The sequence below is a fragment of the Podarcis cretensis genome, assembly GCF_951804945.1.
Source record: "Podarcis cretensis genome assembly, chromosome: 4".
Classification (NCBI taxonomy): domain Eukaryota; kingdom Metazoa; phylum Chordata; class Lepidosauria; order Squamata; family Lacertidae; genus Podarcis; species Podarcis cretensis.
In genome coordinates this window covers 10745293-10771763 of record NC_137173.1, presented here as the reverse complement: position 1 = coordinate 10771763, position 26471 = coordinate 10745293, and the positions used below count along the sequence as shown (strand labels likewise).

General features: G+C 45.5%; 1 protein-coding gene across 10 annotated transcripts in view; it reads left to right on the top strand.

Moving 5' to 3' along the window:
- Positions 1 to 26471, top strand: part of TENM4 (teneurin transmembrane protein 4) — a 649734-nt gene that overhangs the window by 420021 nt on the left and 203242 nt on the right. For 9 of the 10 annotated variants that reach the window (XM_079973241.1, XM_079973247.1, XM_079973242.1 and 6 more), the window contains 2 exons: positions 4555 to 4653; positions 7608 to 7843. In XM_079973241.1, coding sequence (XP_079829367.1) covers positions 4555 to 4653; positions 7608 to 7843 — 335 coding nt within the window. The remainder of the gene's footprint in view (positions 1 to 4554; positions 4654 to 7607; positions 7844 to 26471) is intronic. The other variant, XM_079973246.1, reaches the window with a different exon arrangement.

Sequence of the window (26471 nt, the reverse complement as noted above, 5' to 3'; positions counted from 1 at the left end):
AGAAGAGATTTCAGGCCCATGGTCACCCAGCAGCTGCATGTGGAAGACCGGGGAAGCGAACCCAGTTCACCAGATTACGAGTCCACTGCTCTTAACCACTACACCACACTGGCTCTCTGGGTAGAGACCACACTGGGTAGAGACGCTATTTTAGGTATACTGGGCAGATGCTGTTTAGGGCTTTAAAGGTCAGCACCAACACTTTGAATTGCGCTCAGAAATGTGCTGGGAGTCAATGTAGGTCTGTCAAGACCGGTGTTATGTGGTCTCAGCGGCCGCTCCCAGTCACCAGTCTAGCTGCCGCATTCTGGATTACAGTCATACCTCATGTTACTGACATTTCAGGTTACGTCTTTTCAGGTTGCGTCCCGGAAGTACCGGAAAGGGTGACTTCCGGGTTTCGCCTCTCACGCATGCATAGAAGCGCTAAATCATGCTTTGCGCATGTGCACAAGCACCAAATCGCGCCACACACCTGCGCAGATACGGCGCTTCAGGTTGCACTCTTTTCAGGTTGCGAACGGGCCTCCAGAACGGATCCCGTTTGCTACCAGAGGTACCACTGTAGTTGTAGTTTCTGGGTCACCTTCAAAGGTGATCTTACTCGCCTGAAGACACGGTGAGGGTTGCAAAATGCAGCAGCTCATCAGTCTAGCTGCCGCTAGGTGTTCAGTAACTGCACTGTTTTGTGGATTTGAGCTGTGGGATGCCTCTCAGGAACAGGGAAGGCGACTTAAGACCCTCCCTCCTGTAGAGTGTTCTTACCTTTGCTCAAAGGCACACATGCAACACTTTTCAAACTTGAACCACATGTGCAGTAGGAAGGAGACAGAGATGGGGCAGGACTTTGGGGTGGCCTGCAGTGTTCAGTTGCCTTGTGTCCCATTTCCCCTTCTTCTCAGCTATATCTTATAGCATGAGGGGACTTGATGGAGGTGTATAACATTTTGTGAGGCGCGAATAAAGTTGACAAAGGGTTTCTCTCCCTCTCATTACCGGAACACGGGAAAATCCAGTGAAACCGAATGTTGGAAGATACAAGGCAGGGGAAGAAAATACACACATCGCAGAGTTAAGGCCACTCCCACAAGCAGCAATGATGGCCACCAACTTGGGGGGATTTGAAAGATTAGACAGATTCGTGGAAGATAAGGCTGATCATAAGGCAGCCCTGTTTAGGGAAGCTTTTAATGTTTAATAGGGTATTGTATTTTAGTGTTCTGTTGGAAGCCGCCCAGAGTAGCTGGGGAAACCCAACCAGATGGGCGGGGTATAAATAATAAATTATTATTATTATTATTATTATTATTATTATTATTATTATCATCATCATCATCATCATCATAGCTGCTAGCCGCAATGGCCATGTTCAGAGATCTATCTATCAGTTGTGGACAATCGCAAGTGGGGAGGGTGCTACTATGGCACCCGGTTCCTGCTTGCGGACTTCCCAGGTTGGCCACCATGAGACAAAAATTCTGAACTAGGTGGGCCATTGGCTTGAACAGCCAGGCGCTTCCTACATTCTGAGTAATGACATCACACCGTTCTTCCATGTTACGTGGAAGACGGGAGCGAGCTGAGTTGGGTTCCTGTTTCAGCATTGTTCCTTATGAAGTCTAGCTGCTTGCTCCCTCAAGGCTTTTTAAAAGGCATGAATACAAAGAATATCACCCCCAAAAAGACTTAGGAACATGTCCGAGTTTCAGAAATAAAGCCATCGTTCTTTGCAGCTTTCTTCTCTCCTTCCTATTTGATTCCCCCCCCCCCTTCATCTCGACTCAGAGGGCTGCCTCCTGTCTCCCTCCTCCGCTAAGCCCCTTCTATTCTGTTATTGATGCTTGCATTAAACATTATACAACCCAACATCCTGCCTAGCGTTATATTGGCAATCTCCCGCTGAAACGTACAGTTCCATTGTAGAAACCCATTTTTACACACAGGCTTTTAACTACTGATAAATTCATATTTATATCCTCGCTGCTACCCTTCTTGATGGTGCATCCATCAAAAACACTCTTTTTTTTTACTGCCTTCTTCTTGACATACAACTTCTGAATACGCCGGGCTTGGTTCTTAACGGTTTCCGAGCTGGCGTTTTGACTCACGCAGCTCGATCCTCTACACCTCAAAGCTATAAATGTGAATTGTGTTTCTCTTCTCGGGATCAGGAAGCGGCCAAAGACTCGCCTTCCCAGCAAAGGCTGGCGGCAAAAGTGGGGGAAATGGAAAGAAACCATTGCCCCTCACCTCTGCCAAGGGAAAGTGGGATTCCCCCCCCAAAAAAAAAAAAAATTGAGAGCACTTTATAGAGCAAAAGTGGGGAACCTGAGACTCTTCAGATGTTGCTAGACTCCCTAATGCCATCACTTCCTGCCCCCATGGCCAGTAGCCAGGGGTGATGGGGCCTGGGGTCCCACAATATGCAAGGCAGCAAATCAAGTTTGGTTCCCACCCTCACTGCATAACACCTGAAAACGCAATGCTCTGTGAAAGGGATGGGGCACCTGTGGCCTTCCCATCAGCCCCAGGAATTTATTTTATTTATTGAATTTATTTGTTGTTTAGTCGTTTAGTTGTGTCCGACTCTTTGTGACCCCATGGACCAGAGCACGCCAGGCCCTCCTGTCTTCCACTGCCTCCCGCAGTTCGGTCAAACTCATGCTGGTAGCTTCGAGAACACTATCCAACCATCTCGTCCTCTGTTGTCCCCTTCTCCTTGTGCCCTCCATCTTTCCCAACATCAGGGTCTTTTCCAGGGAGTCTTCTCTTCTCATGAGGTGGCCAAAGTATTGGAGCCTCATCTTCAGGATCTGTCCTTCCAGGCACTCAGGCCTGATTTCCTTAAGAATGGATGCATTTGATCTTCTTGCAGTCCATGGGACTCTCAAGAGTCTCCTCCAGCACCAGAATTCAAAAGCATCCATTCTTTGGCGATCAAGAAGGCGATCAGCCTTCTTGATGGTCCAGCTCTCACTTCCATACATCACTACTGGGAAAACCATGGCTTTAACTATACTAGGTCCGTAACTATACGGACCTTTGTTGGCAAGGTGATGTCTCTGCTTTTTAAGATGTGAATCCAAGCCAGTAGGTTTTGGTAAAGCCAGAAAAGAAGACCCTACAAGGTTGAAAGTCCAGTAGCATCACAGAAACTTTCATATAATAACAATAATAATTTATTATTTATACCCTGCCCATCTGGCTGGGTTTCCCTAGCCACCCAGGCCGCTTATTTCAATATAGGAAGGCTGTCCTCTAATGTTAGGGCATTCAGAGTAAACCACTGCTGTCAGGAATCTCCGCTTCAGCCTCATTTGCATATCAAGGTATGATCACCCTGTTTACATGGTCGCTTATTCTTGGATGAAATAAGGGTTGACTCAAGAGCTCCTGACCTCGCCGGGAGAGACCTTTGTTGACTTGTTTTCAATTGGCTCCAGTGTCTGATTCAGCTTTTGAATTTTAAGCAAACCAGAGGTTGACGTGAGTTCAAGGGTGCTTATTCAGGGGATGTGTACAGGGCATAATTATGTTGTCTGCCTGTTTTCCTGGATAAAATGAATTGGTGCTGATGTGTCTTGGGCTGTATACATTCGGAGTGAAAAACCAGACACAGAATTGTAACTCTCAAATGTTTCTTGAACTATGCGTTCCAGCAATATAAGGTAAGGATATTTGGCGGGGGGGGGGGGCGGGCGCTTGTCTTAGACGTTAACAATTCTCCTTGCAGCGGCAACGTGAAATGTAACCCAAAAGAAGAAAGAGAATGAGATTCCGTCTGATTGAATTCTTATCTGTGGATCGGCAAGAATAGGGTTTCTCTAGAAAGATTATTGACTGACTGGCGTAGTCTGTCTTCTTGCCGGAGCACCCACAGAGCCAGACTCATTACTAGGGATGCTTGCTGCGCGAAATTAAGACGTCCAGTGGATTAGATAGATTCATGCGCGATGGGTTTGGACAGCTGCGTTGGCAGCAAAGCCGTGAAATGCAAACATAGGCACCAAACAATGTTTTGTGCTCACAGATCTGTGTGTATATGTGTGTGTAGATATCACTACCAATTGCATTGGATGTCTGAAATCTTATGAATGTCGCCATTTACCTGTGACTGTTGGCAATCCCAGATGAATTCTGCGAATGTCTGAAAACTCAAAAGAGGATAACGCGGCTGAGTGTTCCTATCACCCGGTTGTGATGGTTGGCATTCACCGACAAAATGAATTTTCACACGTTCCCAAAGTTCGTGTCGGTTCGCTGGCCTTGAGACGTGAATGCGAACATTCAGCAAACGTTAAGATATTTGTGGCTATACACACACGTATATATTCTTGTGTGTGCGCATACATAGAGTAGATGTGTGTATATATGGAAGTGAACATTCACAAATGCTATATATGTATATGTTGTAACATGCTATACATATCAATGAGTGGCCCATCATTCTAATCCCATGCACAGCTGCACTTATAACCATTTGTGGGTTTATGAGGTCACACTTCATAGATGCATGTCTCACTTGGCTTCATTCATGTTTCCATATGTATGTAGAAACATAGCAAAGCAGACATTCCTAGAGAATTTGCAGGACAACCTCATTGAGATGGACATTCTCACCTCCTCCCGACATGACGGTGCTTTCAATGATGGGTACGTTGACGCTTAATGTGGTCTTTGCTCTGTTAATATTGCAACCATTCCCCGGTCCTCTGCATGACAAATTAATCTGTCATATTATTATTTCCCCTCTCACTTTCTCGTCTCACGTAATCTATCCCCCTACCCTATTTTCCTCTCTTCCCCCCACCTCCTCCCCCGCCCTCAAAAAAGTCGTAATCGGAACAATGAGGTTCATGACAGTATGGAACGCAAATCGTCCTGCACATATTAATGGCAGCCTCGTTAATATGCCAATCCATAGCATCTCATTGGCTTCCTCCTGACACCTTGAAAGCCATTTCACTAACACAGAGGCAGCTGTAGCGGGATAGCAGGTCTTCTAAGACATGTCACTGTGTTTTGCTTCATGCTTTGTTTGAGATCGTTTAAATGTCCTAATCCGATGTTTTCCAGGTTTCACATCTGAACTTTTTTGGGGGTGGGGAGTGTCTTTGTGTCTATTTGACAACAGCGGTGGTTTGCTTCGGTGGCACTTTTTCCCATGTGTCCATCATTTTGATTGGAGAAGTTGGCATGTATTTCAGGGAATCATGGAACTGGCAACATTTTGTTTCCCTAAAGGGTTGGTGGTTGTGTCTCAGTAAGAGCCAGTGGGACTGCATCCAACAAAGTCTTTGCACTCGTGGAACAACTTCCACTCATGCAAACAAATTTTGCTCCGTCTCCTCTTCTTGCACCCCCCTGCACCCCCTTCCAAATTTGTTTGGGGGTGGGATGGGTGGACCCAGAGAATATTTGGAGGGTGGGCATGCAGGGAGAAGGCCTGTAAGTTCCATTGGCTGAGCAGAAGTCATTCTGCAAGTGGAATGCAGCCCGTTCCTTATTAAAAAAGAAAAATCCTGATCAGTGCAATCAATTAGGATAGTTTTAACCCCCTGCTGCTTATTCTGTACCTGGTCTCAGGGCTGTGGTCCTGGAGGAAACTTCCCCAAAAGCAAGTCTAAGGCTGGTCAGTACATGGATAGCTGAGCTGCCTATGAACACCTTATGTGTGCCATCTGGGCCTTCACAGAAGAACGGGAGAATGCCAATGATGTAAATAAAGCTTGTCATTTTGGACCACATGCCAGTGATCCATCTTAGAGCAGGTTTTCTCAACCTTGGGCCCTTAGGTGTTCTTGGACTACAACTCCCATCTTTCCTAGCCAACATGGCCAGTGGTCAAGGATTATGGGAATTGTTGTTGATGATGATGGATTGAATTTGAATACCGCCCTGAAGATCACAGGGCTATGCACCAAATGAGAACACAAAATATGTAATAAAAACAAGGGCAAGAACATGCATAGCACAAAAACCAACAAACAAATAACTCCCCTCCCACAAACACAGTTAAAAGGACATAGATTGTTTAATTAGCCCAAGGCCTGGTTATAAAGGAGCATTTTCACCTAAAGGTGTATAATGAAAGCGCCAAGCGAGCTTCGCTGCGGAGAGCATTCCACAGACGGGGAGACACTGCAGAAAAGGCCCCGTTCTTGTCTTGCCACCCTCTGGACCTCTCATGGAGGAGGCGCACAAAGAAGGGCCTCAGATGATGATTGCATGGTCCTGGCTTAGAGGTTCATACGAGTTGTGGCTCAAGAACATCTGGGGACCCAGTGTTGAGAAAGGCTGATCTAGAATATTCAGGGTTGGCCAACCAAGGTGTCTTAGGAAGAGGTTCAACAAGCAGATCATGGTGGTGACCAGAAAGTCGTGTGAATGGAGCACAGGATGAGGCACTTGCAGGGGAGACTTGGCATCAGACAGCCTTAACCTCACCCATGTTGACTGGCTCTCTCAGTGGTGTAAGTCCACTGATTTCTCTCCTGCAAACATGCCCCTCTCTCATCTCCACTTGGAGGGAAACACTAGGCTGGGAATCCCCCTTTGCTTCTTGCAATGTGGAGTTGTATCCTTAGACCTTCACATCCTGCTGCTTCCTTCTGTTTTGATGAGAGAACATCTCCCAGTGCGTACCAGCTCGGCTTTGGGTGGTGCCCTTCTCTTTACAGAGAGAGTAAAAGATGTGAAGATCCACCGCAGGGGCTCCAAAAGATCACCGCTGACCAAACTTTCGACACTTGTCACAAAATGTCAGTGGCAGAAACATAACACGCATCGTCCTTCACTCTGTGCAGTGTAGTAGATAACATCATGAGAGTGGATAATAATAATAATAATAATAATAATAATAATAATAATAATAATAATAATTTATTATTTATACCCCACCCATCTGGCTGGGTTTCCCCAGCCACTCTGGGCAGCTTCCAACAGAATATTAAAATACAATAACCTATTAAACATTAAAAGCTTCCCTAAACAGGGCTGCCTTCAGATGTCTTCTAAAAGTCTGGTAGTTGTTTTTCTCTTTGACATCTGGTGGGATGGCAGTTCCACAGGGCAGGTGCCACTACTGAGAAGGCCCTCGGCCTGGTTCCCTGTAACTTGGCTTCTCGCAGGGAGGGAACCGCCAGAAGGCCCTCGGCACTGGACCTCACTGGACCGGGATCTGTGTGTCATTAACTCTTAGATCCACTTCTCTTGGTCTCCCTGGGTTCTGCTCATTGGACACCTGTCACCGCTGTATACAACCAATATAATTTGGTTTTCTGATGGAGACATGAATGAGTAGCTTCAGTGTTCTTTAACAGGCTTATTTTTTTAATTTCAGTGGATGCATTTCATTTCTTTCTTTCTTTTCTTTCTTTCTTTTCTTTCTTTCTTTCTTTCTTTCTTTCTTTCTTTTTTTCTTTTCTTTTCTTTCTTTCTTTCTTCTTCATTCCTCTTTTTACAAAGCCTTTGTCCTCGATGCATGGCACTGTTTTTATGTGTGTGTGTGTGTGTGTGTGTGTGTGTTTGTTTAGCCAAGCACTGCTAAGTTTAAAATCCTCCTTGCGCCTCAATCACTTGCAACCTCTCTCTTTCTCTCCCCACAGGCACTTCCTCTTCAAGCCCGGAGGAACCTCTCCTCTCTTTTGTACAACGTCTCCGGGATACCCCTTGACGTCCAGCACTGTGTACTCGCCTCCCCCTCGACCTCTTCCCAGAAGTACATTTTCTAGGCCGGCCTTTAACCTGAAGAAACCTTATAAGTACTGTACGTGGAAATGTGCTGCCTTGAGTGCCATCATCATCTCAATCACACTGGTGATACTCCTGGCTTATTTTATCGGTAAGCTTTCCCTTCCTTTTTGGGGCCTATCTTTCTCCTTTGACTCTGTGAAAACATCAGTGTCCAGAGAGAACATCTGCCTTGCATACTGTGTGCTGCCTGTAACAATTTTGATTTCTCCACTGGGGGGGGGGGGGAGGTGAAGGAATTTGCTGGACAGATCTTCTCCCAACCACTCCAAACAGCTGATCAATAAGTAAAAGACCCAAATACATACAGGAACTCATCCAGTAGACGTCTAGAACATCAGGAGGATAGCTCCAAAAAGTTGCTTATGTTTTAAACCAGGGTTTCCCAAATTTGGGTCTCCAGCTGTTTTTGGACTACAATTCCCATCATCACTGACTAGTGGTCCTGCTAGCCAGGGATGATGAGAGAGTCGTAGTCTGAAAACAGCTGGAGACCCAAGTTTGGGAAACCTTGCTTTAAACAGTCTGTTGTGCCATATGCTACAGGTACCGTATTTTTGACTCCATAAGACACACCTGACCATAAGATGCACCTAGTTTTTAGAGGAGGAAAAAACAAGAAAAAAAATATAGTCTGAACGAAACAGTGGATGTATGATTTTTGTGGTTCATGCTGTGGCCACAGACATGTGATCTGATGGTGAATTTGGGGCGACCCTCTGTCAAGACTGGCCCGTACGGGCAGGGGTACCTTTACCTTTACCTTTAATGCAAAAATCCTGAGGTTCCATGGGCTTTTACCTCCCCCCTCCCAGGCAGCCTCCTTTATCACTAGCGCCCCTTATCTCCCTCCCGATCCCTTACTGATCAGCTGCTTCCTTTCAACACTCCCTTCCCTCTTGTTTGCCTTAGTGTCTTTTCCTTAGCTGGAGCAGTTTTTTGCTCCTCCTTTTCTTCTAATTTCTCTCCTCATTGCTTTAGTCTTCCTGTCTCCTCTCCTTGCAAGTTTGTTGTCTTTACCTCCCCCCTCCCAGGCAGCCTCCTTTATTGCAAGCATCCCTTATCTCCCTCCCTATCGCTTGCCGATCAGCGGCTTTGTTTCAACACCCACTTCCCTCTTTCAAAAAAAAAAAAAAAAAAAGCATGATCTGCTTTTTGCCCCTGGGCAATTTGGCTCCAGGGACCACGCATTCGCTCCATAAGACACACAGACATTTCCCCTTACTTTTTAGGAATTGCGTCATGGAGTGAAAAATATGGTAAATGCATATTCTGCTCTTAGAGAAACGGAGACATCTACAAATACCTAGAGGGCAAGCAGTAGATAACAGCTCACTTGGAGTGGCGGCATGTGGTTACTTCCTTTTTGGTGATTTCTGAATTTTGACAGGGAAACATCTTGTGGGAAGGGAGGGGGGCAGGTTAGTAGAAGAGTCAGCTTGCCCCCAGAGTACCCCAGTACTCAATTTAACCTTGATTTTTGATTTCTTTGTTTCCACCCCCTTCCCCGATAAATTAGGTGAATGGAGCTACAAATAGGGCGGTGGTGGTTGGAAGAACTGTCTGCAGCTTTACCCATCTATGAAGTCTATGTAATTTGGGGCAAAACATTCCAGATACAAAATCTGGAATATTGTTTATCCCCTTTCAGAATCTCCGCACAATAGCTGGCAAACATGGAAAGTGGCCTTCCTCAATTTCCCAGCTTTTCCAATACTTTTAAGACAAGAAAGGATTGAAGACTTTGAGGGGTGGGGACAGTGATCTTGCGGGATAAGGATAAAGGCTTTCAACTGTGTCTTTACCAGCCCATTTCTGATTCAATTCTTTTTTGAGGTGCTCTTGGGCACAACAGCCTCCAAATTCTGTTATGTAATAATTAAATCATCTCTCAGAATTATTGCGTAATGGAGCAGGGAGCCTGTCTCCGGAATGGGGTTGTGCCTAAGCGAGTCCCTGAAGAATTCAGCTTGTAATGCGTCGGTCTCAGTGAAAAAACACATACCTCTTTGCGCCTGGAATTCTCACCCCCATTTCTTTTCCTGTATTTCCTGCCTGCCTGCTGCTCTCTTGATGATGATGCTACTGCAATTCAGAAAACAAATACTAATGGTTTATGTCTCTCTTTTCTCCTTCGCTGAGACACCAGCTGAACATGTCAGTCCCAGTTTTGTATTTGTTTCCATTAGGGGGGAAAAAAAAACTGAAACCTTACCAAAAAAAACCAACAAATCCACAACCCAATAGATGGGGATGGTTGTGCTGCTATAATTATGTTCCTAGGACTATTTAAGCCCAGGTAAAAGCACTTGTTCCCATGCATCAGAATTGAGCTCCCTGTTGATTTTGTCTCCACTTCTTCCATGCCATCAAACAGTAAAGCATTAGTGTTATAACTTGCTGCAAAGCTGCACATGTGAGTAGAATATAGGACTTTCCTGCTTGTGTCCCTCATGCGTGCAATTTGTTACCAACAGATTATTTCTTCTGCGGCCGTATTCTTCCGGTGGATATTTCTTTAATGGCCGAATCTCTCTTCCAGGCCCAACCCCGGCTCTCAAAAGATTGCCGCCGTGCTTACAATCACCGGGTTTTTTTTTAGCGTGCTCCATAGCAGGAGGAGAAGTGATTAATCAGCGAGCATTAAATTGATAGCAGCTTGATGGAAGCTGCAGTCACCTTTCATCATTTGCCAAGTATGGCCAACCCCGGCGTCCCATTTATCTTGCATTATCTTTATGCGCCAAGTAGATGTTGGGACATTATCTCCGCGTGTCAGAGGAACTTGTCCCTAGTTCCTGCAGAACTTTGGCATCCATCAAAAGCAGGCAGGACTTGTTGGCCAGGGGGGTGGGTTGGATGTGTGAAAATCTCTTCCTCTTCCTCTTCCCCTTTCTTTCTTTCTTTACATAAGCATTTGGGGGCTGTCCACTTCACCTGTTCCGTTAGTGCAACGATTTATACTTGTGCAACAAAACGTCCACTCTCCCCACCCCACCCTTGTGTGTGCCCCACACCAGTGGCGTAGCGTGGGGGGTGCAGGGGGGGCCAGCCGCACTGGGCGCAACATTTGGGGGGGGCGCTCGCACTCGCAGCTCTCTACCCCTACCTGGCTCACTCACTCTCTCTCACTGCAGTGCTGGCTGTGCGAATCCGATCCGAGCTGCCAGGTCGCCGCCCACTGTGGAGGGGGAGGGTGCCAGGCGTGCATTGCAGTGCGGAGCGGAGAGAGAGCGAGGGAGGGACTATCTGGGGGGGGGGACAATGCAGCGGCCGCCCAGTGCAGCGCTGAGCGCGGTAGAGAACCACGCCCGACCAGCCCAGGCAGCAGCAAGAAGAAGCTGGCAGCGGCGGCAGGTTAGGGGTTGGGGCGCAAATTACTTGCCTTGCACCGGGTTAGGGGGCACAAATTACTTGCCTTGCCCCTGGTGCTGACAACGCATGCTACACCGCTGCCCCACACAGGGCCGGATTTAGGTCTGAGGAAGCCCTAAGCTACTAAAGGTGATGGGGCCCTTTATATGTCCAGCTGGCCTTTGTCAACAACAAATTGTCACTTTTTTGTGTTGAATATATGCTATTTGGTAATTTATGGACCTAATAGGTATCTCAAGCCATTTGCACATATTGCCGTACAACCAGTCCATGTAGAATGTAGGCACCCTATATATAGAAAGAAGCAAACCAGTTATATTTTAGGGAACAGGCTAGCAGGTGGGACCCATGACTTATATCATAGGAGCCTACACAACACGAAACACTTGCTGTATGTGTGTTTTATTTTATTTGTTTTTTATATTTTGGAAATGTACATCCAGTTTTATTTCTTTTATTTTATTTTTTTTGAGGGGGGCCAAGAGAGTGGGGCCCTAAGCTATAGCTTGTTTAGCTTATACGTAAATCTGGGCTTGCCGATCGGAAGGTCGGCAGTTTGAATCCCCACAATGGGGTGAACTCCCGTTATTCGGTCCCTGCTCCTGCCAACCTGGCAGTTCGAAAGCACGTCAAAGTGCAAGTAGATAAAAAGGTACCGCTCCGGCAGGAAGGTAAACGGCGTTTCCGTGCGCTGCTCTGGTTCGCCAGAAGCGGCTTAGTCATGCTGGCCACATGACCCGGAAGCTGTACGCCGGCTCCCTCAGCCAGTAAAGCGAGATGAGCGCCGCAACCCCAGAGTCGGCCACGACTGGACGTAACAGTCAGGGGTCCCTTTACCCTTTACCTAAATCTGGCACTGGCCCCACACCCTACCCAAATTGCTCAGGAGGGTTGGGGGAACCCTTGGAACAACTTTAGGGAGCATTACATGGGAAAGAGAGTCGGAGAACGTTCCTTTGCACAAACAGAAATCAATGTGCAGACAGGGCCTTTACGTAGCACTACTTTGGATATAAACCTTAACTCTTTTTCATATCCTATCTGGTTTTGAAGTATCTTCCACATGCCGAAGTAGATTGGCAAGATGCACCCAAGCTAAAAGTGGTGGTGGGGGGGAATTATTGGTCATGTTATGCTGGTGGGGATCATGAGTCCATAATTTCCAAATTCTAAAAGAATTATTCAAAATCAAAAGTAATTGGTTGAGCACTGCATAAACATTGTTAATGAGGAGAGCTGCTATCGGGCCCTCTGATCTAATCACCATGTTTTTGGGGGGGATGCAGATATTTAATTAGATTTAATGAAAAACTGTGTTTAATTTCAAGTATAATCAATTATTAATTAATGTAATGAGTGACTCTGACTGGGTTTACTAATTAACTCATTTAAAAATTATGAATAACCTTTTCATTTGTAATTATTTTCTACATCCTGTCAAGTTGAGGATAAAAATTGTATCACTAACTAGAAATCACACACACACTCCCTATAAATCTTTCCTCCACATTTTCCTTTCCTTACTAAAGTAGAAGTGTCAGGGAAAGTACTTCTTTTGATTCCTAACACCAAAAAACCAGATTTTTACTTTCAGAACTTTTAGGTGTGTTTCTAGGCTTCCGATTTTAAATTGTTTTGTTCTTCTAGGACGATATTTAATGTTGGGTTTTGTAGCACTGATTTCAATTGAGTTGTGGTATTTAATTTTAAGAAAGGTTAACAAAATGCATCTCATGTTGGCTTTGATTATGTTAAGGAGTGGAATGAGCTTGAGTTCATTGCATTAAAATGTCTAAACAATATTGGATAGGTCACTAAAGTAACTCAGAGCAGTGACTCTAGTGTAAAAATTCTACTGCTGTGATTAATTCTGTTATCTCAAGAGTGTTGGTGTATATCATCTCTTCTTAACCCATGGCATGATTTTTTACAAATTTATTATGGCATAAACTTTCAGATGCTGGCCATAAATAGCAGGCCACATATTACTTAGTCATTATTTTGTGAATTACCATGTTTAAATACTGTGCATTATTATCCATTTCTGTACTTTCCAGCATTTTATTTCCTCCTGACCTCACTGTTTACAGCCTCCCCGCCCCTTCTGCTTGTATGTTGTTGTTTAGTCGTTTAGTCGTGTCCGACTCTTCGTGACCCCCTGGACCAGAGCACGACAAGCACTCCTGTCTTCCACTGCCTTCCGCAGTTTGGTCAAACTAATTTTAGTAGCTTCGAGAACACTATCCAACCACCTTGTCCTCTGTCGTCCCCTTCTCCTTGTGCCCTCCATCTTTCCCAGCATCAGGGTCTTTTCCAGGGATTCTTCTCTTCTCATGAGGTGGCCAAAGTATTGGAGCCTCAGTTTCAGGATCTGTCCTTCCACTGAGCACTCAGGGCTGATTTCCTTCAGAATGGATAGATTTGATCTTCTTGCAGTCCATGGGACTCTCAAGAGTCTCCTCCAGCACCATAATTCCAAAGCATCAGTTCTTCGGCCTTATTTATGGTCCAGCTCTTACTTCCATACATCACTACTGGGAAAACCATAGCTTTAACTATACATACCTGCAATTCAAGATGCATCTGATGACATTAACTGTAGTTCACAAAACCTATACCATAAAAAAATTGGCTATGCTTTAAGGGTGCCACAAGACTCTGTTGTAGCCTGCATTGCACAGTTGTGAAATCACTCAATTTAGCACTCAACCAGACTTCCTTTTGCTTTCCAGGAACATATCCTCACTTCAAAGCTCCATGTCTGAGAGTTGTTGGCTATTTGTCCCAAGGAAACCCGCGTTTTACTGCTGAAACAGAGCCAGTGGTAATCTGCAGAAAACCCAGTTGCTGTTGGCTGCAATTCAGTGAAAAAATGCAGTTTTTCCTGGGGACAAAAAGACCCCAAAAATATCCAGGTGTGCAGAGCTTCAAAGCCTGGTCCTGTGCCTAGGAACATGGCACAAAAGGAAGCCTGGATAAACCCTAAATTGCTAGTTGCTGGCATCCATCTGCCCGGACACTGAGGTCCAGCACCGAGGGCCTTCTGGCGGTTCCCTCCCTGCGAGAAGCCAAGTTACAGGGAACCAGGCAGAGGGCCTTCTCCGTAGTGGCGCCTGCCCTGTGGAACGCCCTCCCATCAGATGTCAAAGCGATAAATAACTGCCTGACATTCAGAAGACATCTTAAGGCAGCCCTGTTCAGGGAAGTTTTTAATCTGTGATATTTTAGTGTATTTTTGGTTTTTATGGAAGCCGCCCAGAGTGGCTGGGGAAACCCAGCCAGATGGGCGGGGTACAAATAATAAATTATTATTATTATTATTATAATCCATCTGTCTCAGGAGGCGATGGAGGAGTGTGCCTTGAAGTCAAACCTTTGGAGAGTTTCAGCACCTGCTGTGGCTGTAGAGACCGATACAGGAGAGACATGTTTTGTTGCAGCTGGGGCAGATGAAGGCGTCTGGATGTGCTGCTACATGGGGTTTCTTTTCCCCATGCTCCTCCCAAAGACATTCCTTCTTTGGTCACTTCTGTAGATGCACAATCTGACTAACTGTCTGACTGCCTGTCTCCAGGCACTGCTGTCATCTGCAAGGGATTCCTACAGCCTTCATGTCACATTTGCAGACATTATTTGCAACCGGCCTGGTGCCCGAAGCCAGCTGTCCGTAGACCACATCCTTGGGGATGAGCCCTAAACAGACAGATATTACAAAATTCTGTATATGAGAAGAAAGAAGGAATTGATCCGTCCTGGGATTTTGTGTATACCTTGCACATCTGTGGTGTTGCGATAAATTGCCCACTTAAGGGAGAAAGACGTTCTGTAGAAATGTCCGTACTCATTTTGCTTCAGTGACATTCTCTTTTTTTCTTTAAATATAATAAATTTTGTTAGTATTTTCCACACAACAGCATCAGCACGAAAAATAACAATACACAAAACACAAAAAGCAGCATACCAAAAAAACCAAATCCATATCTTACAAGCTAATAATATAAACACTAAAAAGAAAAACAAACACTGACTTCCACCAATCCCACAGCACCTCCTTTACCTTTCATTGTGTCTTCCTGTTTCCCTGTTTTCATTATCATCTCTATCCTAGCATCTAGATATAAATCCCTCTTTCTTATCCTTTCACTTCACAAGGTTATTCCAGACTCAGCCAGATTTCTGTCCTCGAACCTTGGCTTTTAAGGTATTCATTTAGGCACTCCCATTCCTTTTTCACTTCACTTTTTGGTTTTTGTCTTATTATATTTGTCAATTTGGCTAATTCTAAATATTCTGAAAGTTTACATAACCATTCTCCCCTAGTCGGTAACTGGTTCCCTTTCCAATACTTAGCCACCAAGATTCTTGCAGCAGACATCGCATATAAGAAAAAAATAGTTTTGTCTTTTGGAATATCATCATTTAAAATTCTGAAAATGAATTTTAGGCTTCAGTGACATTCTCATAGCTTTCAACAAACTGAGGGAACTTGGTTTAGCTCTCTTTCCGTTCAAAGATCTACGGAAGAAGCTTTGGTTCTGCTTTCCGCAGGCGGAGAGGGTGCTGGAAAAGAATGTGATCCCATCGAAATTGTACGACTGGTGCAATGTGTAAATACTGTGATTTAACAGAAGGCTTTCCCAAGGCTGACTCACCGTACTAGAGGAATAATGGGCAAACAGAAAGATAAAGGTGCATTAACTTGAGGAACATTACATCCCTGCTGGAATTAGCCAGGATTTGAGTCACCAGCTATTCCCTTTTCAAATATTTGCAGCGGTGTGTACAGAGGCGGAGGCAAGGAACCACATCTCCACTGGAGATGGCCTGAGACAGAGAGGCTATGGGAGTCCCATTCTGAAACGCGTTCTGGATAGGGGTGCCGGAGCATTCTGGCAAAAATGGAAAGGGGGCCAGAAAATGTGGACATTCACTTCTTAGTCCCATGTCCGGAATGGAAACAACTGTCGCTGTTGCTTTCGGTCTGCAAAAAGATGCGTACAGGCGACTCCCCACTTAAGACAGGGGTTATGTTCCGGGCCTCTGTGGGCGTCAGTGAAATGTATCTAAATGGGGAACACCCTGGAGAGTCCCCGTGGCTTGTGAGGAGACATCCTTATATAAAACTGCATTCCTTCCAGTCCTCCCCTTAAACTTGATTTATTTATTTATTTAAAATCATTTCTGAACTCGATAATACAGTGGTACCTCGGGATGCGAACGGGATCAGTTCCGGAGCCCCGTTCGCATCCTGAATAGAACATAAGATGCGACGGTGCGTCTGCATGTGTGCGGGTCGTGTTTTGCCACTTCTGCACATGCACGTGACGTCATTTTGAGCATCTGCGCATGCGCCGAAACCCGGAAGTAATGCACTCCGTTACTTCTGGATTGCCGCGGAGCGCAACCCGAAAGCGCTCATCCTGAAGCACATTCAACCCGAGGTATGACTGTATACATACAGCAAATACTAGTTATTGGTTACAAGATGTAGGTGGAATTGAATCTTTTAGTGTCTTGAAAGGTTGTGTATAAAAAACTGGAACTAAGAACACAGGGAGAGTTGGCTCAGTTAGTTAGAGCATGGTGCTGATAACACCAGTGCAGTGGTACCTTGGTTCTCGAACTTAATCCGTTCTGGAAGTCCATTCCAAAACCAAGGCACAGTTTCCCATAGAAAGTAATGCAAAATGGATTAATCCGTTCCAGGGCTCATAGCTTCTCTGAGCTCGTAGCTTCTCTGAGTTATTCAAGCCCATTCACCACGATCCATGAAGGAGCAACCAACATTAGATAAAGATAAAGGTACCCCTGCCCGTACGGGCCAGTCTTGACAGACTCTGGGGTTGTGCGCCCATCTCACTTAAGAGGCCAGGGGCCAGCGCTGTACGGAGACACTTCCGGGTCACGTGGCCAGCGTGACATCGCTGCTCTGGCGAGCCAGAGCCGCACACGGAAACGCCGTTTACCTTCCCGCTGGTAAGTGGTCCCTATTTATCTACTTGCACCCGGAGGTGCTTTCGAACTGCTAGGTTGGCAGGCGCTGGGACCGAGCAGCAGGAGCGCACCCCGCTGCAGGGATTCGAACCGCCGACCTTTTGATCGGCAAGTCCTAGGCGCTGAGGCTTTAACCCACAGCGCCACCTGCGGCCCGCAACCAACATTAGGAAGCATTTATTTCACCCAGATAATTGGGGCAAGGGAAGGGACTATTATTTTCACCTGGTAACCCCCACCTCCTTGAAGGGGACGCAACCCATACATATTCCAGTGGTACCTCGGGTTACAGACACTTCAGGGTACAGACGCTTCAGGTTACAGACTCTGCTAACCCAGAAATAGTACCTCAGGTTAAGAACTTTGCTTCAGGATGAGAACAGAAATTGCACGGCAGTGGCGCGGCAGCAGCGGGAGGCCCCGTTTGCTAAAGTGGTACCTCAGGTTAAGAACAGTTTCAGGTTAAGAAGGGACCTCCAGAACAGATTAAGTTCTTAACCCGAGGTACCACTGTAACGGCATGCAGATTTCGTTTCTGCTGACTGCCAGATCGTTTGGCCTAACGATCTCTCTGCTAATTCCGCCCTCAACTTCCACAATGCACCCTTGTGAAGTGTCTCTGGGAACCTGAGCCCGACAGCGTTCCATGTGTAGATGAATAGACAGATGGAGCATCTCAAGAGACATAACCAAAGGTGGCCATTGAAAAAAAATAATTTTGTCTCGGGGGCACAGCTCTCTCAGGTATTTCCTCCCCTCGCCATGTGGATGGTGGTAACCCCGGAGGCCTTCCTGGCTGCTTTCTAGCCTAATTAACACGCCTCCCCTCATTAAAGAACCTGCGCACTCTGACTCCCATCTGTTGTGGGAGAATAAAGTGCTTGGAGGACGATTGAGCTGGAGGAGAATCTGCGCTTCCAAAGGATTCCCTCCTCCAGACGAACGGCTCGAAAGCTTACCGCAGTCAAGTTGTGCGAGGCTTTTGTTTTTGTTTTAAACCGGCTTTCTCTCCGGGAACTTTTTTTTTTTTTTATCAAATCCACGTCTCTGTGCCAAGAGCGCAGTTAAAAGCAACACTGACTCAGCCGCCTTTGAGCCGTTAAAAGCCACATTTTAACTCTGGGAAGTGAGGAAAGCACCTCCGAAAAAGCCAAGCTGGGGAAATTGCTTTCAGTTCCACCCTGCCTCCCTCGTCCTTTCCTCTCCTGCTTCAAGCCCACTGCGAGAACTAAATATAACCAAAAATAACGTTTTCTTTTGTTCTCCGAATCCGCAGTGCTGTTGGAGGCCTGCTCGCTTTTGTTAGGGGAGAACTGTCCTTTTCCTTCTGGCTTCTAATTTTTTATTTTAAGAGGGGCTGGCTTTGGGATCTCGTGTTATAGGTTTGGACAGCAGCCACGGATAGTTTTTTGTAGCCTTGGGACTGCGGAGGCTAAAATGATTTAACGGCAGCTCTGAAAGTAATGGCATTGAAGATACAAGAACTTGCATTAGAACCTTCCTTCTCGAGATCGATTCATTCCAGCCACCCCCAAACTGGAGTGGAGAGCTATCCTGGAAAAAGGCTATAATGAATTGGTCCTTTTTCTGCTCCAAATCTAAGCAAGACCTCTAGCCTGACATTTAAAAGCAGCAGAGTAAGGGAGATATACGGTCCTATAGGAGCTGCTGGGAACGAGCCTCTTTCTGTGCCACGAAATAATTGTTTAAAAAATGTTAAGAGTGATCTTCCAGTTCAGCAAGCAGCCCCAAGCAAGGAGCAGCGCAGGTTTTAACTTTGAAAACAAACCAACCCCAAACTCAACAACCTTATGATACGGAAATGGCACGCGGGAGAGCCAAAGGGCAATCAGCCTTTCTTTTCCTTTGCTTTTTTAAAAGATTTCTTTCCTATGCCGTCTCGAGGGATCAGGTCAAGTTCTGCTCCGAGCAGCTTTGCACGTTCACATTTCCACTTTGGATTATATCTGTCAGGCACTGTAGAGCTTCAGCCGGGAAGCTCTGTAGGTCGAGCGCTATCTAGGTGCTTACTTGCTGCGCAACCGCAATGGCCGGCTGGAAAAGTCGGCCGCAGGCAGTTCAAGATGGGCTGATAGCACCACAGACCAGAATCCTACCCTGTCAACCAAAGATTGCCCATCCCGTGCCAGTGCCTTCTCTTTAGCTGCATAATATGCTTCGTTCCACAAGTTGGTGTTGCCCGCCTGGTACCCTGCAGTTGTTGGAACTACAACTCCCAGAACAGGCTGGGGCTGATGGGAGATGTAGCTTGGCAATATCTGGAGGACATCGTCTGCAAATAATAATAATAATTTATTATTTGTACCCCGCCCATCTGGCTGGGTTTCCCCAGCTACTCTGGGCGGCTTCCACAAATACCAAAAATACACTAATGTGTCATACATTAAAAACTTCCCTGAACAGGGCTGCCTTAAGATGTCTTCTGAATGTCAGGTAGTTGTTTATCTCTTTGACATCTGGTGGGAGGGCATTCCACAGGGAGGGCGCCACTACCGAGAAGGCCCTCTGCCTGGTTCCCTGTAGCTTTGCTTCTCGCAATGAGGGAACCACCAGAAGGCCCTCAGAGCTGGACCTCAGTGTCCGGGCTGAACGATGGGGGTGGAGATGTTCCTTCAGGGATACTGGGCCGAGGCCATTTAGGGCTTTAAAGGTCAACACCAACACTTTGAATTGTGCTCGGAAACGTACTGGGAACCAATGTAGGTCTTTCAAGACCGGTGTTATGTGGTCTTGGCGGCCGCCCCCAGTCACCAGTCTAGCTGCCGCATTCTGGATTAGTTGTAGTTTCCGGGTCACCTTCAAAGGTAGCCCCACGTAGAGCACATTGCAGTAGTCCAAGCAGGAGATAACCAGAGCATGCACCACTCTGGTGAGACAGTCTGTGGGCAGGGAGGGTCTCATCCTGCGTACCAGGTGGAGCTGGTAGACAGCTGCCCTGGATACAGAATTGACCTGTGCCTCCATGGACAGCTGTGAGTCCAAAATGACTCCCAGGCTGTGCACCTGGTCCTTCAGGGGCACAGTTACCCCATTCAGGACCAGGGAGTCCTCCACACCAGCCAGCCCCCTGTCCCCCAAAACAGTACTCCTGTCTTGTCAGGATTCAACCTCAATCCATTAGCCGCCATCCATCCTCCAACCGCCTCCAGGCACTCTCACAGGACCTTCACCGCCTTCACTGGTTCTGATTTGAAAGAGAGGTAGAGCTGGGTATCATCTGCATATTGATGGACACCCAGTCAGCAAAAGCCGCTGCGAGTGGAAAATGATCTGGACTAAATGATCCTTCCACCTCTGTGATTCCTTCCAGGCCCTATCTCCTTGTGCCAAGAAGAAAAGCACACCAAGAACTCAGGCCAATGTAAGTTTCAATAGTGGGAGTGGTCCCTACTCGCAAATTAATACAGTGGTACCTTGGGTTACATACGCTTCAAGTTACAGACGCTTCAGGTTACAGACTCCTCTAACCCATAAATAATACCTCAGGTTAAGAACTTTGCTTCAGGATGAGAACAGAAATTGTGCCGCGGCAGCAGTGCGGCGGCAGCGGGAGGCCCCATTAGCTAAAGTGGTGCTTCAGATTAAGAACAGTTTCAGGTTAAGAACAGACCTCCAGAACGAATTAAGTTACCACTGTAGTCAATTGTAACAAAAACGAATCCATTCAAAAGTATACAAGGATTACAAACTCAAATAGAGATTACAAACTCTAACAGAGATAACAAACTCAAACTCGTAAAGATATGTATAACACAATAATTCGTTGCAGAATTAGAGATAAGAGATTATGAGTAGAGATAAGTTCATGTTTGTCCATAGTCAGATTCAATGTGAAAGTCTTAATTTCAATCATTGAGCAGAAGTCAGAAGTCAGTTATGGATCAGAAACCAGGACAGGGCCCTGTTTTGATGTATTCATCTTCATCAGCTAATTTTTTTAAGGGTCGTGTAAGTTTGAAGAAGGGATGCGGGTGGCGCTGTGGGTTAAACCACAGAGCCTAGGACTTGCCAATCAGAAGGTCGACGGTTCGAATCCCTGCAACGGGGTGAGCTCCCGTTTCTCAGTCCCTGCTCCTGCCAACCTAGCAGTTCAAAAGCACATCAAAGTGCAAGTAGATAAATAGGTACCACTCTGGCAGGAAGGTAAACGGCGTTTCCATGCGCTGCTCTGGTTCTCCAGAAGCACCTTAGTCATGCTAACCACATGACCCGGAAGGTGAACGTCGGCTCTCTCGGCGAGATGAGCACCGCAACCCCAGAGTCGCTCACGACTGGACCTAATGGTCAGGGGTCCCTTTACCTTTAAGTTTGAAGACTTTCGGATAAATATATCCTGTTATTTTCTACCTTTCTCAGAGATAACAACTTTGTGTGGGTATATCAATGTGTATCTTGAGCTTTTCTGTGCATTTCTCCTTGTGAGCTGTGTGGATATGATGGAGCTGGTTGTTTCTGCTTCGGTTTGGCTCTGAACGCTCTGCCCCAGTCTTAAATCAACTTGTCATGAGGGATTTGTTTTAACAGTCATTATAAATCCCTAGTTGTAAAAGACCCTACTGACACCGATGATTGGAGGGGGAGGGCATGGCTGCCATGGTCTTTTAACAAGTGTAATGCAGATGCTAAGACTTATCCTTCATTCCTCAACTTTCTTCAGCCTTTGTCCACAAGTACTGAAAACGGAATCGTGGCCAGGAAGGGGTGGTGGTGCTACAGATCTTAATAACTTCTGAAAGGAGGTCTCCTCAAGTCCCGGTCTTTATTTCACGCTAATTACCATGAAATAGTGTATTTTAATTGCAGCTAAATGCAGACACAGAGGGAGCGGGATGAATGAGAGGGAGGAAGAAACTTCTCCCATAATGGCTGCTTTCACTGTTTTCAAATACCACGCATTTTGTGTGGGGCAATCCAGTCATAATAATGGCCTTCAGATTGAGTTGTCTGAGACGGTGCGTGAGGGTGGGCCGCGTTGTTGAATTTAACTTGGCCATCTTCTTTTCAATCTCCTGTTTCCATTACAAAGACATGCCTGGAGACGGAGACGCTGTTGAAATTCAACGTAGTCTTCTGACACTCAAGTCGGTATCTGGTTCTTTTCCCACCCAATAACGTGTTTTTCTCGCGCTTCTGTCACAACAATGGATTTATTGCATGAGAACACACTTGCCATATGTGAAGTGTTCTTACTTGTAATAGCAAGCAACAGGCCGCTGTAACTCACAGTTAAGAGTTTATTTGCTCACCGCTAAGGGTGGGAATGGCTTATTGGTCTTTAGTAGCCTCTTTTTTTTTTAGGAAAAAAGCATTTTTCGAAAGTGAATATTGTGTTCTTTTATTATTATTTTTTTTACTGAATTGTTTTATTAAATTGTTTTATTTTTAAAGGCAATTTGCCCGTCTTGAACAGCTATCCCATAAACTTGATACAGAGCTCGCATTACTATTGATGCTTTTAAAAAAGCATGATTTTACTTCTTATACAAATATTGAGGCGCATGGTCACTCAATGCCACACGTACATGCAAATATCTGGCTCATTTAAACCTGTATGGAACCTTGATTCTCAACAATGGTGGAGAATACATTTATTTTTTCACCAGTCCATATTATTTGTAAAGTGAATTTTTGTATGAGTTAATATTTTATTATCCCTTTGGAGCAACGCTGTATCTTTCTACTTTTGTCCTTCCAGGCTATGATACTTCACAACTTACAATGTTGGTTATTTTCTTGCTTTTTGTTATCTCTGAGCATTGCTGTTGTTGTTAACAAACCGACATTTATTTATTTTTTAAAAGCAAACAAATAACAACCAAAGTGAACAAGCAGCAACTGGGAAATGGAGAAAAACATCGACTCCTCCATTTATGTTTGGTTTTTTTTTATGATCACTGACCCCAAAAGTCAGATCAAAAGCCCTTGATCGGTGATTTGGCTCACTCCAACCTCTCGCTCACCCGCTCTTAACATACTTAAACAAATTGCAAGTTGGATCGAGCGAGACGGAGATTGTTACCTGGGGATAACGTACATTAGCTAGCCCATGGTACAGATTTGTCTTGCAATTCAGGGATCTTTGCCCTGTAAATAATATGTGTGGTTGAACTTGCCACAGTGGCATTTGGGGGTCGGAGGGTGGGGGGAGGAAATTGGGTTCTGCTATGGGGCAACCCCAGTGCTAACAAGCCACCGCTTTCTCTGCTGCTTTCGTTTGAGGCTTGTCTGAGCCAGCTGCCGGGCTGTGTTAAATTTCATTATTGATAGGACTCTTAACGCTGATCTGTCCCATTCCCTCAGATTTATTCTCCTCCCGACTCCCTGTGCTGGATTTTTGCTCCTGTTCTCTGGAGGGGAGACGGTCATTAATTCCACAGTGTCAGCTGCTTAATCAGCCCTCCCAGACTTGGGTCCATTTGTAACAATTTGCCAGGCCTTGTTTTTGCAGAAGAAAAAAGCGCCTCTCTTCCTTTCGGACCGTTCTCCCCCTCCTCGCTGTCGTCTTCACACTGTTCTTCATTTTTTTAATAGAGAGTTTTTATGACCGAAGCTCGTTTGGAGGAAGAGGACAAGCCGGTTAGAATAAAGCGTTCTTAAAGCTTCCTCTGTACAAATAAAAATCTAAATTGGTCTCGCTCACACCTTCTTAGCTTCAATGAAGCAGTCCCCATCTTGGGAGCATCTATCTGCCTCAGTTCCACACACACACATCCTCAGGCTGTTTTAATCCCGAGAAGTTTCATTCAGTCTTAGTTGTAGCTCCGAAAATTCCAGTCTGAAGGACAGGAGAGGAATGCACATTTCCCCCGCTGTGCACAACTAGTCTCCTCCACACCCTTCCTCCTTTCCATTGTGGTAAATTTACTTCCACGCCGAATTCTTTCCCCAGCTCCTGTTGTTACCCTTCAGACCTGGCTCTGTGCCAGTCATTTCTGTGGTCGGCATTCTTCTCTCTCAATTCTCCCCGCTTTGCTTTTTCATCTCGCGCCAGTTGTGGGCCTTTCTTGGCCCACTTTACTTAGCCGTTGTGGGTCTCATGGCTGAAAAGGGTTGCCGTGTCTAGCTAGCCCCCACTTCAACTCTCCTTTTCTAGGGTCAAGTCCTGCTAATGAGGTGATGCCTCTGAAATCACACGCTGTGGACACCTGGAGTCCTGTGTCCAGTTGTGGACACCACAATTTTAAGAAGGGTGTTGACAAGCTGGAACGTGTGCATAGGAGGGCAACCAAGAATGTGGCTGAGGCAACCCAGCCAGATGTTGTTGTTGTTGTTTAGTCGTTTAGTCGTGTCTGACTCTTCGTGACCCCATGGACCAGAGCACGCCAGGCACTCCTTTCTTCCACTGCCTCCCGCAGTTTGCTCAAACTCATGTTGCTATCATCGAGAACAATATCCAACCATCTCGTCCTCTGTCGTCCCCTTCTCCTTGTGCCCTCCATCTTTCCCAACATCAGGGTCATTTCCAGGGAGTCTTCTCTTCTCATGAGGTGGCCAAAGTATTGGAGCCTCAGCTTCAGGATCTGTCCTTCCAGCGAGCACTCAGGGCTGATTTCCTTCAGAATGGATAGGTTTGATCTTCTTGCAGTCCATGGGACTCTCAAGAGTCTCCTCCAGCACCAGAATTCAAAAGCATCAATTGTTTGGCAGTCAGCCTTGTTTATGGTCCAGCTCTCACTTCCATACATCACTACTGGGAAAACCATGGCTTTAACTATACGGACCTTTGTTGGCAAGGTGATGTCTCTGCTTTTTAAGATGCTGTCTAGGTTTGTCATTGCTTTTCTCCCAAGAAGCAGATGTCTTTTAATTTCGTGGCTGCTGTTACCATCTGCAGGAGATACAATAGCTGTAGTCAAATATCTCAAGGGCTGCCACATGGAAAATGGAGCAAGCTTGTTTTCTCCTTCTCTGGGGATTAGGACTTCCAAGTTACAAGAAAGGAGATTCTGACTAAACATCAGGAAGAACTTTTTGACACTAAGAACCATTCAACAGTGGAACGGACTCTCTCAGGAGGTTTTGGGCTCTCCTTCATTGGTGGTTTTTAAGCAGAGGTTGGATGACCATCTGCCATGGATTCTTTAGCTGAGATTCATGCATTGCAGGGGGTTGGACTAGATGACCCTTGAGGTCCCTCCCAACTCTACAATTCTATGATAAGAGGAGCCCTGCTGGATCAGGCCAAAAGCCCATCTAGCCCGGCATCCTGTTTTCACCACAACTAGCAGGACCTTAGCTTTGTAGACCCTATCGGTTCCCTCTCATTTGCTACAGTTTTATTCCCAATTTCTCCGGATTTCCACTCTTAAGTCTCCACCTTCCTCCTTTGCCCTCAAACCAAGCTCCACCCACAGTTCTGCCACTTGAATCCATAGAGTTTTATGCCGTGTTACTGCTACTCAGAGTAGAGCCATTGAAATGAATGGCCTAACTTGGGTCCATTGGTTATGACGAGTCTGCTCTGAATAAGACTCAATCAGATACATCCATGGCTTCTCCCAATCCCACTCCTTTCGGCCTCCAGTTTCAACCCAAATCTGCCCAATTTCTTCCGATTTTGCAGCATTCATCAATAACCTCTCAGTTAACCCTTCCCTTCCTCCAGCTCCCAGAAGGCCAGAGCCACAGCAGTCAACAAATTTGTTAGGGTATAAGCTTTGTACCTAACATAGCGTCCACATTGTCAAATACGTGAAGTATCCAATCCTTAATTGAAAATGCCAAGGTTGCAAAATCTTTTTTTTTCCAAAATAATATTTATTACTTTTAAAAGGAAAAAAGACAGAAGAGAAAAAACAAAAGAGAGAGAGAAAAAAGAGACAATACAATACAATATATAAACAATACAAAACACAACCTAAACCCATTAAACTAAACACATTAAACTAAACTAAACCAAACCCACTCCCTAACCCTAACCCTAAATAAAACAAAACAAAAACTATTAAAAAAATAATAATAATAATACATCCCCCCTTTTTGATACTCTTTCTTTCATTCCCTTGTTTCCTTGACCTCCTCTCACCTCCCTTTTTGTATTTCACTTCTACTAGTTATTTCAGCAAATCCTTTCCATCTTTCTCTATTCTCTATCATATTATAAATAACATATTTTTTTAACCTTATTTTAACATTAGAACTAAAATACTTATATACGCTTAACTCCTTATAACATTTCTGCTAAATCCATAAAATATCAATCCACCATTTTTCTATCACTCATTAATTTTGCGATATTTCTATATATAAACTTTAAATTTTCCACTCTTCTTCCATCAACTCCTCTCCCTGGTTTCGGATTCTGCCAGTCCTTTCCGTCAATTCCATAT